Source organism: Lagopus leucura, unplaced genomic scaffold, assembly GCF_019238085.1.
Source record: "Lagopus leucura isolate 7727_CA_CO unplaced genomic scaffold, USGS_WTPT01 Super-Scaffold_100029, whole genome shotgun sequence".
In the NCBI taxonomy this organism is placed as follows: domain Eukaryota; kingdom Metazoa; phylum Chordata; class Aves; order Galliformes; family Phasianidae; genus Lagopus; species Lagopus leucura.
In genome coordinates, this window is record NW_024962280.1 from 4,593,409 (window position 1) to 4,607,764 (window position 14,356).

The following is a 14,356-nucleotide window of genomic DNA, read 5'->3' on the forward strand; positions in this document are numbered from 1 at the left end:
GAAAATTGGATCAGACCCCAAATTATCCTAATCCATCTTCTATTTCTATGACTGAACGGAACAAGGCACCTTGGAGGAATGAGCGAGTTCTCGTTCAATGTGTTAGTTGTATTATTTTGATCATTGCCTTCAGACTTTCCTTAGCCCCAGAAATGTCATGTCATACGTATGAAGTGTAATTAGAAATCCTAAAACCCAGGGTCTGAGCCAGGATTCTTATCTATTTGCACAGAGTACAAGGAATGCATCCCTGATCCCGCCTGGCCAAGTGAATTCTGCTTCGCTGCAAGCAATAATAACCACATTTACTGAGGCAAAAAAATAGCAGTAATGAAGCAACACAAGGTAAAATAACAGGCAGTTAGCTGCTAAGTCCTCTTTCCCATGGAAACACCAGAAAAGAGAGTTGAAATAAAAGCAGTCTCTACAAAAGGGATGGTTTATTCCCAACCCCTGTGGGCATCCCTGTAATATGGGGCGCACTCATGGGGTTGGGCTGCTGTTACGGAAGCCAATAAACACCACAAGGCTCAGTAAGTATTTACTAAAAACGTTTTATATAAAACAGACATAGAAAAATTACAATCCTTATATGTTTACTGCAACCCACACCCATGTATAAAAATTTGCTACATTCACCATTCATCACAAAGTGAGATGAGAAGTGTGACTCGGTGCAAAAGTACAATCAGAAGTTGATGCATCTTTCCATTAATCTTCAAACGTGTCCTGCCAGACACCGCTTGAGTCTCTCTCCAGGATAATATCTGGCAAGCAGGCCTTTGGATTATTCAGAAATAAAATGTGATTATTTGGTATGATCTTCTGCTCTGCATGCAGGACCTAAGAATAGGTACAGTTAGATTTAAAAAGATAATGCCCAGGTGAGTTTCCTAAGCAAAGAATTCCCAATCATAATACACATTGGGAGCCAGAGAGAGAGCACTGAATAAAGCAAAAAGTGTCATAGTGTGTCTTCGTGTCAGCTGCAAGTGTATGAGGTCCCCCACGGATCCCTTCTGTCAGCCCACAGCTGCTACGTTACACCGATTGATTCTTACCCACACGGAGGGCTTCTGACTCTTAAGAAAGCACTGGAAATGCTTTTTCACAGTTCAAATAAATCTCTTTCAAATAACTTTAAAAAAACATTTTTAACATAAATTGTTGGGGAAAACAAAAAAACAAAAAAAACCCCCCACACAAAAAATCCACGTCCAAGTGAAAAGATAAGCAGCCACAAAAGTCAGGTGTCAGTTTTCCAATGCAGCAGCATCTCATTGTGTTGGGAACTGCTCTGTTCCCCCCATTCTTCTCTGCTACGCAAAACAATTTCTGAATTAAGCCCTGAAATCGGGAAAACAACTCCAGGTATGTTTTCTGTTCTGTGTCACAACAGACTTGAGTCGGATCCAAACCATGTACTCTAGTAAATGATGGAGAATTTCACATATTTGATTACCGCTGAAATCGTTATATATGATGCTGTGTTGAAACAGCAGGCTGAAGTTTGACTTGTCATTTCAGGCTCACACCTGTGTTTCTTTGTCCTAAGACAGAAGGAGGGCTCTGCTGAAGGTCTCTGCTGTCATGAAAGTCTCTGCTATTGAAGCCACCAACCGCAGGAGCTCAGGTGAGCACTGGCCCTTGTGCCCCTTCAGTGCCTCTTGTTGACAATGCAGAGATGAACGATGCCTGTCTCTCTGTGCACGGTGATTTAATTACCACAATGGAAGGTGAATGGGAAGGTTTCCACAGCAACCTTAATATATTTAAAAAACAAACAGGTTTTCTCCTGGCAATACTGCCAGGAGTGTTGACTGAAAGTAGCACTTGCAAAGCATCTACCTTTTTCCTCTTTGTTTTTTTTTTTCTACTTTCCTCCTTTTTTCTTTGGTTTCTCTGAACCTGGGCAAAATGCACCCATGATGCACATTAGTGTATTTACAACGACACTGCTGCAGATGTGCTCATTTATGCCCATCCAACTTAGACTCGCATCCAACTGCAGTCCTGCTCATACAATTAGTGGTCAGTTCAAATTTCAAAGAAGTTATGAAAGCTTTTCAACCATTCCTACAAGCAAAATAAGCATCAAAACAGCATCATCTGAACTGTAGCTGGTTAAGCATGGATAGTTGCATATGTTTTCCCTAAAACATTAGTCATCAGGCTGTCATTCTGCCTTGCACCTTTACATAATCCAGGCCAGTGCAAGCAAACATAGAATAACTGTGTCATGCTCAATTTGTGGCAAACGTCAAATAGAATTCAGCATTTAGAGAAAAACACTTTTTTTTTTTTAAATCAAGTACTTGCTGTCAACAAGTGTAACTGCATTACTGAGGCTGTTGGAGGCATGGTGAAATCTTTGTAGTACAGCAATTAGGTAAATAGGCGCTGTAATGTGCTGATCCCAAAATATTGATTGATTTCAAAACCTCTCCTGTGCCCTTTCAGCAGCTGTTTTTACGTGCGATGTACTGATTGAGACAGAGCAGTGTGCTTACTCAAGCCACGATCCTGGAAAATGCTTAAGCACATATTTAATTTTAAGCATGTAAATACCCCAGGTTTATTCAGACTGTGTGCGCTTAAAATTAATTAGGTGCTTAAATGCTTTGGGAGATGAGATGAAGACGTGCAGTGTGAGCTACCCATGGCTTTTCCCTTTTGGGAAACTGGTTTCAACAGAAACTTCCAGAATAATTCCTCTGGGGACTAGGAAGGCTCCTAGCAGGAGAGATACAGATGACAGGTGGAACTTTCCTCCAGCCCCACCAGCACCCAGAGCAGCTCCATGGTACCTGCAGGACACAGCATGGCACTGGGCCACCTGTGATGTGCCCAGCTCGTGCCACACAAAGCACTGCCAACCTGCTGCTGCCAGGCTCCTTCCTGGCCATGGCAGTGAGGGAGTGAGTGGAACACGGGGAGCCTGGTTTTGCTGCTGTTGTTATGGCATCTGCTTCGTATCCTGTTCTACAGAATTGTGGGTTGGTCCTTGCTTTGCTTCCTCCAGAGCACGGTTTTTGTCTTTTAACCAATCATAAAGGCTCCAAAAAAGCTTGCCTCCTTGTCCATGTCAACTATATCACTGTTACTGACCGAGACAAAAATCCTGTCCTCCCTTTTCAGCTGGAACACCCCGCCCTGGTAGATGGAGTAAAGTCCATACTCAGCCTTTTTGGACCAGCAGCTTGTTCTTGCACTTTTCATGAGCAGAATGGGATCTGGGTAATTGGTCAGTTTGTAAATGTACTGGACGAGCTGCTTGGGATTCCTTATTCGTTCCAACAAACCCGAGTCCTCGTTCTCATTTTCGCGGAAGCGAAAGTAAGTCTGTGAGTAGATGTAATAGAAGCCTGTCTGGGGCACCACCAGCTCACCATTCCACAGCTCCACGTTGTAGAGGAAGGAGTGGCCTCTCCTCGACGACTCCCAGCTGTGGATTTTCTGTCCGATGCCTCTGTGGGACAAGTAATCTACTTGGGAAAGAAGAGAGATGTGAAGTTAATAGCCTGCACGGCACCTGCTGTGAGCAGACACATAAGGAAAGCTGCCCCTCCCAGAGCAGTTCGTTAGCTCCATCCCCTCAAAACAATCAGGAAGTCCACAATTAAGCTGTTCAGCATTATGTGAGAATTCACACAAACTATTTTTTTTTTTGTGTGTGCTCCCAAATAAGAGAAAAGCCAACGTGCTGTTACTTGGTAACAAAGTTAAAACATCAATTTGTGGCTGGTACCCTCCGAGCTGATGAAACCCCAAGAAGCCTTTCATTAGCAAGGCCTGAATGTCACACCTCCTTGCCCATAGGTCTGTCACCATAGCAGCTGGGGCTTGCAACAGAAGGAAATTAAATGAAAGAGAAGAGGAAAGCTTAACATCAGGAAGAGAATTTCTGTTTTATCCAATGAAGATTCCCAAGAAGTCAGCGAGGTACCAAAGAGAACAAGCCTTCTTCCCATCCTGTGAGAATCAAATGATGGCTGGTGTGGAGGGGATCTCAAAAATCATCTAGTTTCAACTCCCTGCCGTGGGCAGGGCTGCTCTTTTCCAAGCTGAACAAGCCCAGCTCCCCCAGACTTTCTTTGTAAGCGAGGTGCTCCTGCTCTCTGATCCTCTTCGTGTCCCTCCTCTGGACTCACTCCAACAGCTCCGCATCCTTCTTGTGCTGGGGGCCTGGACGCAGCACTCCAGATGGGGCCTCAGCAGGGCAGAGCAGAGGGGGCAATTCCCTCTTTCTCCCTGTTGGCAGCCCAGCATACTGTTGGCCTTCTCAGCTAGAAGAGCGCACTGCTGGTTTGTGTCAAGCTTTTTGTTCACCAGGACCCCAAGCCCTTCTCCACAGGGCTGCTCTCAGCAATTTCTTCTCCCAGTCTGTACGTGTATCTGAGATTGCACCAGCCCAAGCACAACACCTTGTATGCAGCCTTGCTGAACTCATTAGGTTCACGGCACCCAGTTTTCAAGCCTGTCCAGGTCCCTGTGGATGGCATCCCCTCCATCTACTGTACTGACTGCACCACTCAGCTTGGTGACATCCATGAACTTGCTGACGGTGCACTCGATCCCACTATGTCACTGATAAAGATGTCGAAGAGCACCAGGATGGGCCACTGGGGGACACCGCTTGTGAGCAGCCCCCACCTGCAGTGAGCTGAAAAACGCAGTGTGTGGGACAAGGAGACTCGTGATTTCAAGGATAAAAGCCTACGTTAACTCCAGCTACAAGTGAGAGAGAAGCTCCAAGACCACTGTGTGAAGGCTGCCCCTTACTGTGTGGGGATGTGGAGCTCCTCTTGCTGCTGCCCGTCAGGTGTGCTGCTATCCTGAGCGTGGGGCTTTGCGGCGGCTCATCCCTGCGCGGCAGTGCCTGGGTCCTGTCACCTACATGGGGATGAGAAACAGGGTCAGCAGTGAGAAGCAAGGAGGTAAGGAGATGTGTCTATCCCCTGCTGAACACGGCTGTGCTGTCTGGCTTTAGGTTTTTAGCTGGCTACATCACAGAGCGAACACCCTTGGCTCGTCCCCAGGCCGGGCACCTCACTGCCCCTCAGTCCCCTTAGGACCGCCCTCCTGCCCTTCTGAAATAGGTAAGCACTGTTCCATGCCCTGTGTAACTGCACAACACCTGAGTCCACCCGAGTTTTCTGGGTTTTGCAGCATTACTTGTCACTATCCCCATTTCAGACACCACCAGCAGCTCCCTTTTACCACAATTAATAAAATTATTGTAGTACCGTTGATTGCAGATACGTTTTCCTGAAGGATTCTTGACATCATCTGCCAACAAACACAGAGAAAACTCATTAGCTTGTCAGCAGAAAGTGAAGGATGCAGAAAACTCTCCTTTTCCCACTCACAAGCACATGCCATTCTGAATTTGATCAAAGAGCTAATTAAAAAAAAAAAAAAAGCATAGTAATTTGTCATAATGAATTATTTTATATCTTTTATGCAACTAAACCCTGGGGAAAATGTTTTCAAGAGAGCCCAGCCATCTGGGTTTAAATCTCTTGCAAAATCAGACCCTAGTGCTTTTCTTAAATGAGATGGTGAACAAGGACCAGATTCCATTCACACCTTTGGCAGTGCTGCACATCTGTGGGATCTTGGCCCTGGGAAATGACATTTCATTTAATACCCCTACCTAAGTTTTTAACTCAGCATATCTTCCTTTGTGTAGCTCCCACCTTTCCATTTGCTGAGTGCTGGTTACCCGCAGTGGTGCAGCAGCCCTGCTGATGCTCTGGACGGTTCATCCTGGCTGACAGACACTGCCCCTGGGTTGCAGTCAGCTGCCTGCTCTGCCTCAACACATTTCTCACTACCCATTCATCCACCCATGCAAAATTTATCTCCAGCAGCACCCAGGAGAGCTTTTTGCAAGCAAACAAGAGCTGGTGGATAGGTCAATCTCTAAACACAATGTTTTCCTCCTGCAGGGACTTCACTGGCAGAACTTCCACCAAAGGAGACAAGATTTCAGAATGCTAACAGAGGATCCATTCTGGGATGCAAGATTTGCATTCAGGTAAGTTTCAGCCTGAAGCAAATATCTATGCACGAGAGGAGCTCTTCACGTGCTGGAGATGAGAATCTGAAAACAGTTCTGATTTTTCAGCCAGGCTCATTTTCACTTTCCACTTCATCCTGCTATTAGCATTCTTTACATGCTTTAGGATCTAAATTCTAACAGCACCACACTCCAGCATATCAGCTCCCAAATACCTTTTTAATTAACTTTCCCAGGTGCCACTTCACTTGCCAGCAGGGGTCAGCCACTCTGTCTTTGCTTTCCACCACGTCTAAGTTCTGCATGAGGTCTCCCAGCTCCTCCCCAGTCAGACAAGCAGTGCCACTCTTGGAGTACGTGTCCCAGAGCTGCAACAGGAGAACAGCCATCATTTGTCACCTGGGATCTGCTCACAGCCCTCCAGCTGGGGTATGTCACCGAGCTCTCTATGTGTAGGAGCATGCTTTCTCTTCTTACACATATTTGCTAGTATGGTACAAGTGATGACTATAGAGACAGAATGAGTAATTAATCCTGAGTTTACGTATTTATTTAATTACGATGAGGTAGCTAATATGCAGAAATACATTTATATTACCCCCATGGATGTGAAGTATCTGGGTAACCAGGATTTATGTGAGTATCCAGCACTCAGACAAACTTTGTGAATATTCAGTACTCAGATTAATGTCGTGAATTTGTCCCTTTCTGTAGTTCTGTGTTCAAAGCATTCCTTTTGCACAAGGGATTTTCTTTCACAGATTACTGAGGATGAAATCAAGTATCGAACCGTAGAGGCATTTTCCATTTTGTTTTTTTAGCCAGTGCCACTTACAACCCAGGCTTTCTCTTGGGGCTATCTATAATGCATCCTGCCCATATCCTGCCTGGGGTCTGTGTTTGACCTAAAGCCCAGAACAAAGTCCAGACAACAGAGATAAGATCTGGGTCCAAACAGAATTATAATGCTGAGTGCTTGTGGCATGGGCTTATGTCTCTGACCTCTAGTTACAGAGGGTAATGGAATTCTTTGATAAAGAGGAAAGGGCAGCAGAAGTGCTGATTCCTGGGGCATCTTGCAGTAGGAGATCTGCCCACGCAGGGCTGGGTGCAGGGTTGAGGTGAGGCACCACTGCTGGTCAATGTAACCAGCTGCTGTATGCCCACATCCTGCAGTGTTGCACAGCTGCATCCTGCATCAGTTCTAGGGCCTTGTGTCAGCATGCAAAGCATTCACCTGGACTTCTTGTCACATTTAAGTGCCACTTCTCTTCTGTTAAAAAGTTCTGCTTAGTTTGCTAAACAGATGTGTTTGTTCAGTCTGCAGTGGTTTCAGAGCTCCTTAAGACCCAAAAGCAACATGGGGCCACCTCCCCCCTTATGCTCCTGTTTGTTTAGCAAGAGTTTTCCCTTTCCACCAGGCTTAGGAAAAATCCCCTGCAATTCCTATTGCCTTGTTCAGCCCCTTCAGGTTGCAGCAGCACTCAGCTGAGCTGACCCTGACCCCTGGAACACCTCTGTGCTCTGCAGGCAGTGCTGAGAAAGTGCCCCTGTGAGTGCTGGAGAAGGTTCTTAGGTCAGTGCTGAGGAATGCAGCAGTATTTTAAAGTCAGGGCTATTGTTTCAAAAAAAGTCACCCAAAGTGGTTAAAATTGTGTGATTTTAAGGAAAAGTGGCCCTTGGAGCTAAGGGCTCTGATGGATTTAGCCATGCTGCTCTGGTTCAATGAGTTTAACAAAAACAAGTTTGCAGATGGAGTACTACTGTTGTTCTCTCACCAGATGGGGCAATGCTCAGCTCCAGGCCTCTCTCACGTCCTGAGGCAGACAGCACTGCACCTCTGCCTCTCCCTCACTTGTTCTGATCCCCCAATACTTCACTTCTCTGCCACTGCAATAGCGTTTTCCCTCCACTGCGAAATCTTCAGGGCATGCAACTTCATACCAGAGCCCACAGGGCACTTCAGGGCTGGTGTTTGTCTTATGGGCAGAGAGAAAGCAAGGAGCAATTTCTCCAGGACTCACCCAGATAAGGCATATCTGCAGCACTGAGTCTGAGGACACGTCCTATAAAAGTGCCCTGTTATCCCTTCCTGCCCCAGGACCGGGGCTGTTTTCAAAACAAGGAAATGTGTGGCTATTTTCTTTGCAGCCCACATCCTACAGCACCGTGAACTTTATTGTGCTCATGCCTCCTCACTTCCTTCAATAGCAAAAGTGCTAAAACAAAAGGGTGGATCTGAGCACTCAGGTCGGCTGGGGAGGGAAAAGCCACTGTTTTATGTTGTTTGGTAATGATAAAAATATCCACAGCCTTAGGAGTTTGGTGAAGGTGCAGAAATGTCAGTCTGGAGAAGAAGGCAAACAGGCAGACGAAGTCCTAATGCATCCCTAGAGCTTTATTCCACGTGCACAGTGTGGGGGAAGGGTAGCACCCCGTGCTCCAGGTTCGCCTTCTACACAGTTGTCGTGCACAGGGTGTGTGCCCGAGGTTCCTCTGCAGCCAGGTCTGCATGCTCAGTGCAGCCTTGGAGCTGTGCAGAACTCTGGGGCTGGATGCTGGGCTTTGTGTAAAGGGAAGGAGAGAGAGAGAGGAGTGCTCTGAACTGTACTCTGATGTTTACGTATGTCTGCATTCTCAGCATTTTGCAAGTGAATGAAATGAAATCGGCGCAGCTCCGCGGTGCCGTCATCAGGCAGTGCCCAGCTAGAAGCAGGAACATCTCCCGCCCTTCCAGAGCGCCAACCCCCACCGCAAGCAGCGCGGGGTCCCGCCGTGCAGGGGGCGTCGCACGTGCAGCGAGGGCGCGAGCACCGAGCAGCGCAAGAAGGGCTGACGGCTCGCAGCGCAGCGTTGGCTGCCCGCTGCCGGAGGTCGCTCTGTGCCCGCCGGCTCGGCCCGATGCTGCACGAGGCTCTTAAAGGGGTCGCCCACCTCTCCTCCCCCCCCCCCCAGCTTTTGTCGGGCGCGTTCCCATTGTCTGCGGGACATCCGGTGGGGGGGGTGGCCGCTCGCGCAGATCTGCACGAGATAAGTGTTTGCAAACCCCGTGCGAAAGAAGAACACAAACCACCCACCAAAAAAAAAAAAAAAAAGTAACTTTTAGGGGGAAAAAAAAAAAAAACAAAAAGCAAGAGCTCCTCGCCTGGCCCCGCGGCACCCACCTGCTTCAGCTCGTTGGTGAAGTAGATGTAGGTGACGGCCACGCAAACGGACTGCAGCAGCACCGCAGCCACCAGCACGGTCCCGCAGGTGTGCGCGGGGCTCGGCCCGCCCGCGGGCAGCATCTTAGCGGCGGGACCGTGCGGAGCGGCTCCGCGGCCCTTATAAGGGGCTTCCCCTTCACAGGAGGCGGGGCCGGGCCGCCCCCTGCGTGCTCCCGCCTCCCGGTAACGCTCCGGGCGGCCTTGGGGTGGTCCGAAAGAAAGGCTCGTGAAAAACGGCCTGCGTCCTGCCTCGTTTAACGCAGCTGCTGCGTTCCTATGCTAGAAGTTGGCAGGAGTCGATTAAAAAATGCACGGCTGACGTGGAGGAGGAGCCCCGCCTGCTGGGGGGGGCTGTGCCCCTTTCCATCCCCATCCTCCGACTTCGACTAAAGGAAGCAAAATTCTTCCTTCTCTGTTTACTTTCAAAACGAACAGAAGCACAAGAGAAACAAAAGTGAAAGCATCTGCTGGACGCTCCTGCTTCTCGTAAAGAATCACAGAATCATTACACTTGGAGGAGACCTCTAAGATCCCCAGGTCCAACCCCAAAACATCCCCACTGCCCACGTCCCTCAGTGCCACATCCCCATGGCTCTGAACACCCCAGGGACGGTGACCCCACCACTCCCTGGGCAGTTATGCCACTGCTATCAGAACTGTTTCCTAACATCCGACCTGAACCTCCCCTGGCACAACGTTTTGTCTTTAATGCATGTAAACTCACACTGAAAATAATTTGTTTCAAAGGTTCTGAGAGTATAAGATTTCTGTTTTGATGAAATTCTACTGCAGCAAAACCTCAAGGCCGTGACACCAGTTGGAAAGAATGCTGCCAGCACTTTTTTTAACCAAAATTAAGTTGTGTTCCATGCATAGCGCTGATGGAAGCAGCTTGCTAGCAAAACTTCTGATCCTTCCTGGCTCTTCCTATTAAATCCTATTAAAGCTTGCCCAGGAAAGCCTTTAACAAGGGATAAGCCTTCATCTGTGCTGCAGACACAGGACCCATGTTATTGGTCTGGCAGGGAAGCACCTGGCCTTGGAGCCACAATGCCTGGGAGCTGTTCCTCCCCAGCAGTGATGTTTCCACAGCAGGATGGAGGTTAGTGTGTATTTATTTCTGTACTTCCCTGACTGATGCAGATGGTTATCAGTGCTGTCATCCCACGAGCCCCAGCACAGTAGGCCTGTGCTCATTTTCCAAGGCAGAGAAAGCAGAAGTAACTTTTGGGTAAGCAGCAGTTGGTGATGATGCACTGCAACCCAACTCCTTGGTTGCCCAAGGAGGCTGTGGATGCCCCATCCCTGGAGGCATTCAAAGCCAGGCTGGATGTGGCTCTGGGCAGCCTGGTCTGGTGGTTGGCAACTTGCACATAGCAGGGGGGTGAAACTAGATGATCTTTGAGGTCCTTTTCAACCCAGGCCATTCTACGATTCAGTTCTCAGCACTGGTTTCTCTGCCTAGCAGTGAATGAGGCTGTGCTTTTCATCACAGGTATCAGAAGGCACGAAAGTCAGAGTCCATGCTGGGCAGCACAGAGTTAACTCTGCAAGTGTGGGACAGATCGCATCTTGGCTCCTGCAGTTCCTTTCTGCACCAGATTTAGACCTCATGTTTTGTTGTGAACTGCTGCAAATTCATGAGTTAATCATCACTTGCATTGTCACAGAATTGGAATGAGGATGAATTTATCAGTGTAATGCTCTCTTTGGCCTATGGCATTGCACAACAACAGTGGGCAAGCATCCCCAACATGCACCCACATTTCAAGCTCTGGTCTGGGGCTTCTGTCTTACATTTCAAAATTTTTGTTTGTCTTAGAATGAGATTTTGGTCAAAAAGAAAAGTTTCTAAAAACTTCATGTGGAATAGTTGAAATGATTTTGCAATCTCAGTAACATTTATATCCATTGTTAAGAACTATAGGGATATACTTTCCTGTACATCCCTCGAGATCACGAGGTGGAACTGCAACAGGAGCAGACCCCACAGCGGTCTGGCCATGCAGTGAGTGCTGTTGCACTGCCAGGCTGTGCAGTGGTGCTGCCAAGGGCCTGGGAGTGCAAAAAGTGCAGCCGTGGGTAAGCCTGTCTCTTTGTTACATGAACAAAGTGATAATGTTGAAACGGGTTCATTGCAGCTCTGGAGGTAGCTGTGAAGAAAGCCACGGCACACTGAGCTGCTGCCACTGTGTTTCAGAAAGGGGAAGAATTGTCCTTTGCACATAGCAGTGTCCTAGTGAGCAATCAGGTAAAGCCTCGAAGCATGAAATTTCATTATCTTCGTCACAGATGAGTGCCCTTAACCTCCCTTGAAAATAAAAGGCAAACATTTCTCTTTAGGATGCTAGATCTCTATGCAAAGAAAAGTCTTTTTCAGAGGCTTCTTCACGGTGAAGCACCTGTCACATGCCTGTCTAGCTTTGCCCAGCTAGTTTCAGTCTTCAGGATGGGCTAATGAGTGCGGGGAATAGCTCTGTTTGCATCTTGCACTGCCAACACCTGTGCATGTGTAGGAAGAGGATCTGTCATGTGTGGTGGTACTGGTTGCTGTGGGTATTCCCTTCGGTTTGTTTTCGCTGTGAGGAAATGGCCATTTCAGTGCCATGGAGGCGTTGGGTTGCCTGGTGGCTGCTTTCTTTGTGGGAAGTGGACACTGACTGGTTGCTGAATGCTGTATATTCTGATCTAGATACTCACTGAGATACAAATGTTCTTCTGCCACTTCTTTTATGTCTGTTGAAAGACTTCATGCCGGTAGCTAGAAAGTTTCATCTGCTCAGTCTTTCATGCTGCATAGTTCATATAAGAAAAACAATAACTAGAAGGAAATCTGGCCATGGATGTTCCCATTCTTTAGCTCTGGGACATGGAGGACCTATGGGAGTGAGGTATAGCGATTCTCCTTCAGGAAATACTCTTTGGAATCCTTCAGTGTGTTGGTATCTGCAGCATCTCAGATGCAGTTCTTTTCAGGTTACCAGCTGTGCATTCAGGGGGCTATGAGAGCTCAGGGAAGAAGCAGGTTGGCCTGCACTGGACAAGACTACCCAGAGCTTTGGAGAGAACCTTCTGAGGTCAGTGACAGGGAAGGACATAGTGGTGAAGTGCAGGATGGTGCAGGCTGGGAGGGGAAGCTGAATTGCTGGTGCATGTTGCTGGGCTGTCGGTCAGTGGAGCAAACCTGAAAGGAGACACTGGAATGCAGGGAGCCAACAATATCACAGCAATGATAAAATTGCACGCACTTTAATATTATAGAAGGTGTTGCATAAATGTCATGCAGGAGATGCAGAAGTAGCTTTTTGCTTATGTGGATCTTCAGTTTGTGTTTTCAGTGGTGCTGAATGGCAAACACATTTTCATTCTGCCCTGAAAAATGAGTCTTTATGCAGCAAGAAGCAGAAGCTCCCCACAGCTACCAGCAAACCCAGGATCAGTGCAGCTCTTTGGCCCAACAGCTGCACGGAGGGGACCTGTGCTGCTCCAGCATTTACAGATGGCAAATTTTGCCAGGTGCAAGGTGAGTTTCTGGGCTTGAACAGCACTGAAACACAGAAAACGAAAAGGGCAGAAGGGAGCACTGAAAGGGGAGCTGTCTCCTGGATCAACACGCCTTTATTTTCACCATTCCTACTCCAATGTTATGTAATATTTAACTGAAAAATATAACTATAGCAATATTTAACTAAAAGTAAACTGCTGCCTACTTCACTGAGCTGCAGTGTATTTACTCTTAGGGCTCAGTTTTTTGCTTTGCTGTGCTCAGTTTTTTCAAGTTGAACTCAAGCTGGCATCAGTGTGCGAGAGGAGAACTGGAGTGTCTGGGAATGAAAAGGTTTAACAAACACTTCTTCAGACTCTTTTAAGAAGGATTTCCTTATTTACTCGGGAAGGATGTTCAGAAAGATTCCCCATAATAAACAGCTAATTCCTTAATTCCTGAGGTAGAGGACAAAGTATTTTTAACTATCAGTTTCAGAGCTGTGTGTTTGCTGTATGCAGCCCAGTACTTCATTTTGAATAACTCGCAATACTTGTTTTATTCTCATTAGTTGAGATGTGAGTTAACACGTAAGCAAACCACCGAGACTTCTCTCAGCAAGCAAAACATTCCTGACTTGTATTCGTCTTTGTTCAGACATTACTCTTATTTGTCTGAGTATCAACATTATCAGCAGATTAACTACTATTCTAGTCACTCAGAGCTGCCAGGTAACTTATTAACAGAAGGTTTATTCAGGTAATGCAAATAAAGTGCATTTGAAAACAAAACACCAAATGTCAACAGTTAGAAAGAGCCTTCACAGAGGTGCTTTGAGTCCCATTGAAGACTCATATTTCTTCTCAGATCTGAGTGCACGGTGTTTAGGGATCCACACGTTTCAGATGGTGTTTCCAAGTGGATGTGTAGAGTTGTTGGGTCTTCCTTTAACTGTAAATCAGCATGGGCAGGATTCCTGAACTGGAGAGGATGACTGGGAGGGAGAGGTTGCAGGAGGGAATGTGTAGGGTGTGTGCAAGGGTCCTGCAGTGGGTAGAGAAGAGAAGCCTTGAAAATCCCCACTGCCCCCATCTCTGCAGAGGAGGCAGGCAAGCCTTGTAAGCTCCTCCTTGCAACTCCCAAGGATTTGCTTCTTTTATCATGGTGGCTTTGGAGCTGGGGCAGCAGCAGTGCCTGACCATCCACTCCCACGCTGTGCTGGAGCTGACAAGGACAATGGGAGCCACAATGCAAAGGTAGATCACAGAAGAAGGTAAAAAAGCACGTTTGTACTGACTCTGTTTTCTGGAAGCTGTTTTGCAGCAGGGACACCAGACTGGTGGGGCACAGCTGAGGGCACGACAAACTGCACAGCGCAGCAAAACATGGGAGGAGATGCTTAAAGCAATTTTTCTACTCATGGACATGATCTTGTGATGACTCGTATAGATAGAATCGACCTTTTCTAAACCCCATCTCCTACAGTTGATCAAGGATCTTAGATTGCATGAGGAAAACTTTACTGGTGGAGGAGGAAGATTGGAAATGCAGCAAAGGCATGTCCTGCAGGCTCAACCATCAACTCAGATAATAAAGGAATCCAGACTTCCCTGTAAAATGTTTCACAGTAGTAAAACCATTTCA

The 14,356-nt window shown here is 47.2% G+C and overlaps 1 protein-coding gene across 2 annotated transcripts; it reads right to left on the reverse strand.

Moving 5' to 3' along the window:
* Positions 1-538: 538 nt before the first annotated feature.
* TNFSF10 (TNF superfamily member 10) lies at positions 539-9,338 on the reverse strand. Of its 2 annotated transcripts, none has more exons than XM_042881336.1 (5): positions 9,187-9,338; positions 6,238-6,390; positions 5,247-5,289; positions 4,783-4,893; positions 539-3,485 (listed from the first exon to the last, which is right to left on the reverse strand). In XM_042881336.1, the coding sequence occupies exons 1-5, from the start codon at positions 9,307-9,309 to the stop codon at positions 3,040-3,042; spliced, it is 876 nt and encodes a 291-aa protein (XP_042737270.1). In that variant the 5' UTR covers positions 9,310-9,338; the 3' UTR covers positions 539-3,039. The 2 variants fall into 2 exon arrangements, with proteins under 2 accessions (XP_042737270.1, XP_042737269.1); XM_042881335.1 differs by having other exon boundaries at positions 539-3,488.
* Positions 9,339-14,356: the final 5,018 nt, after the last annotated feature.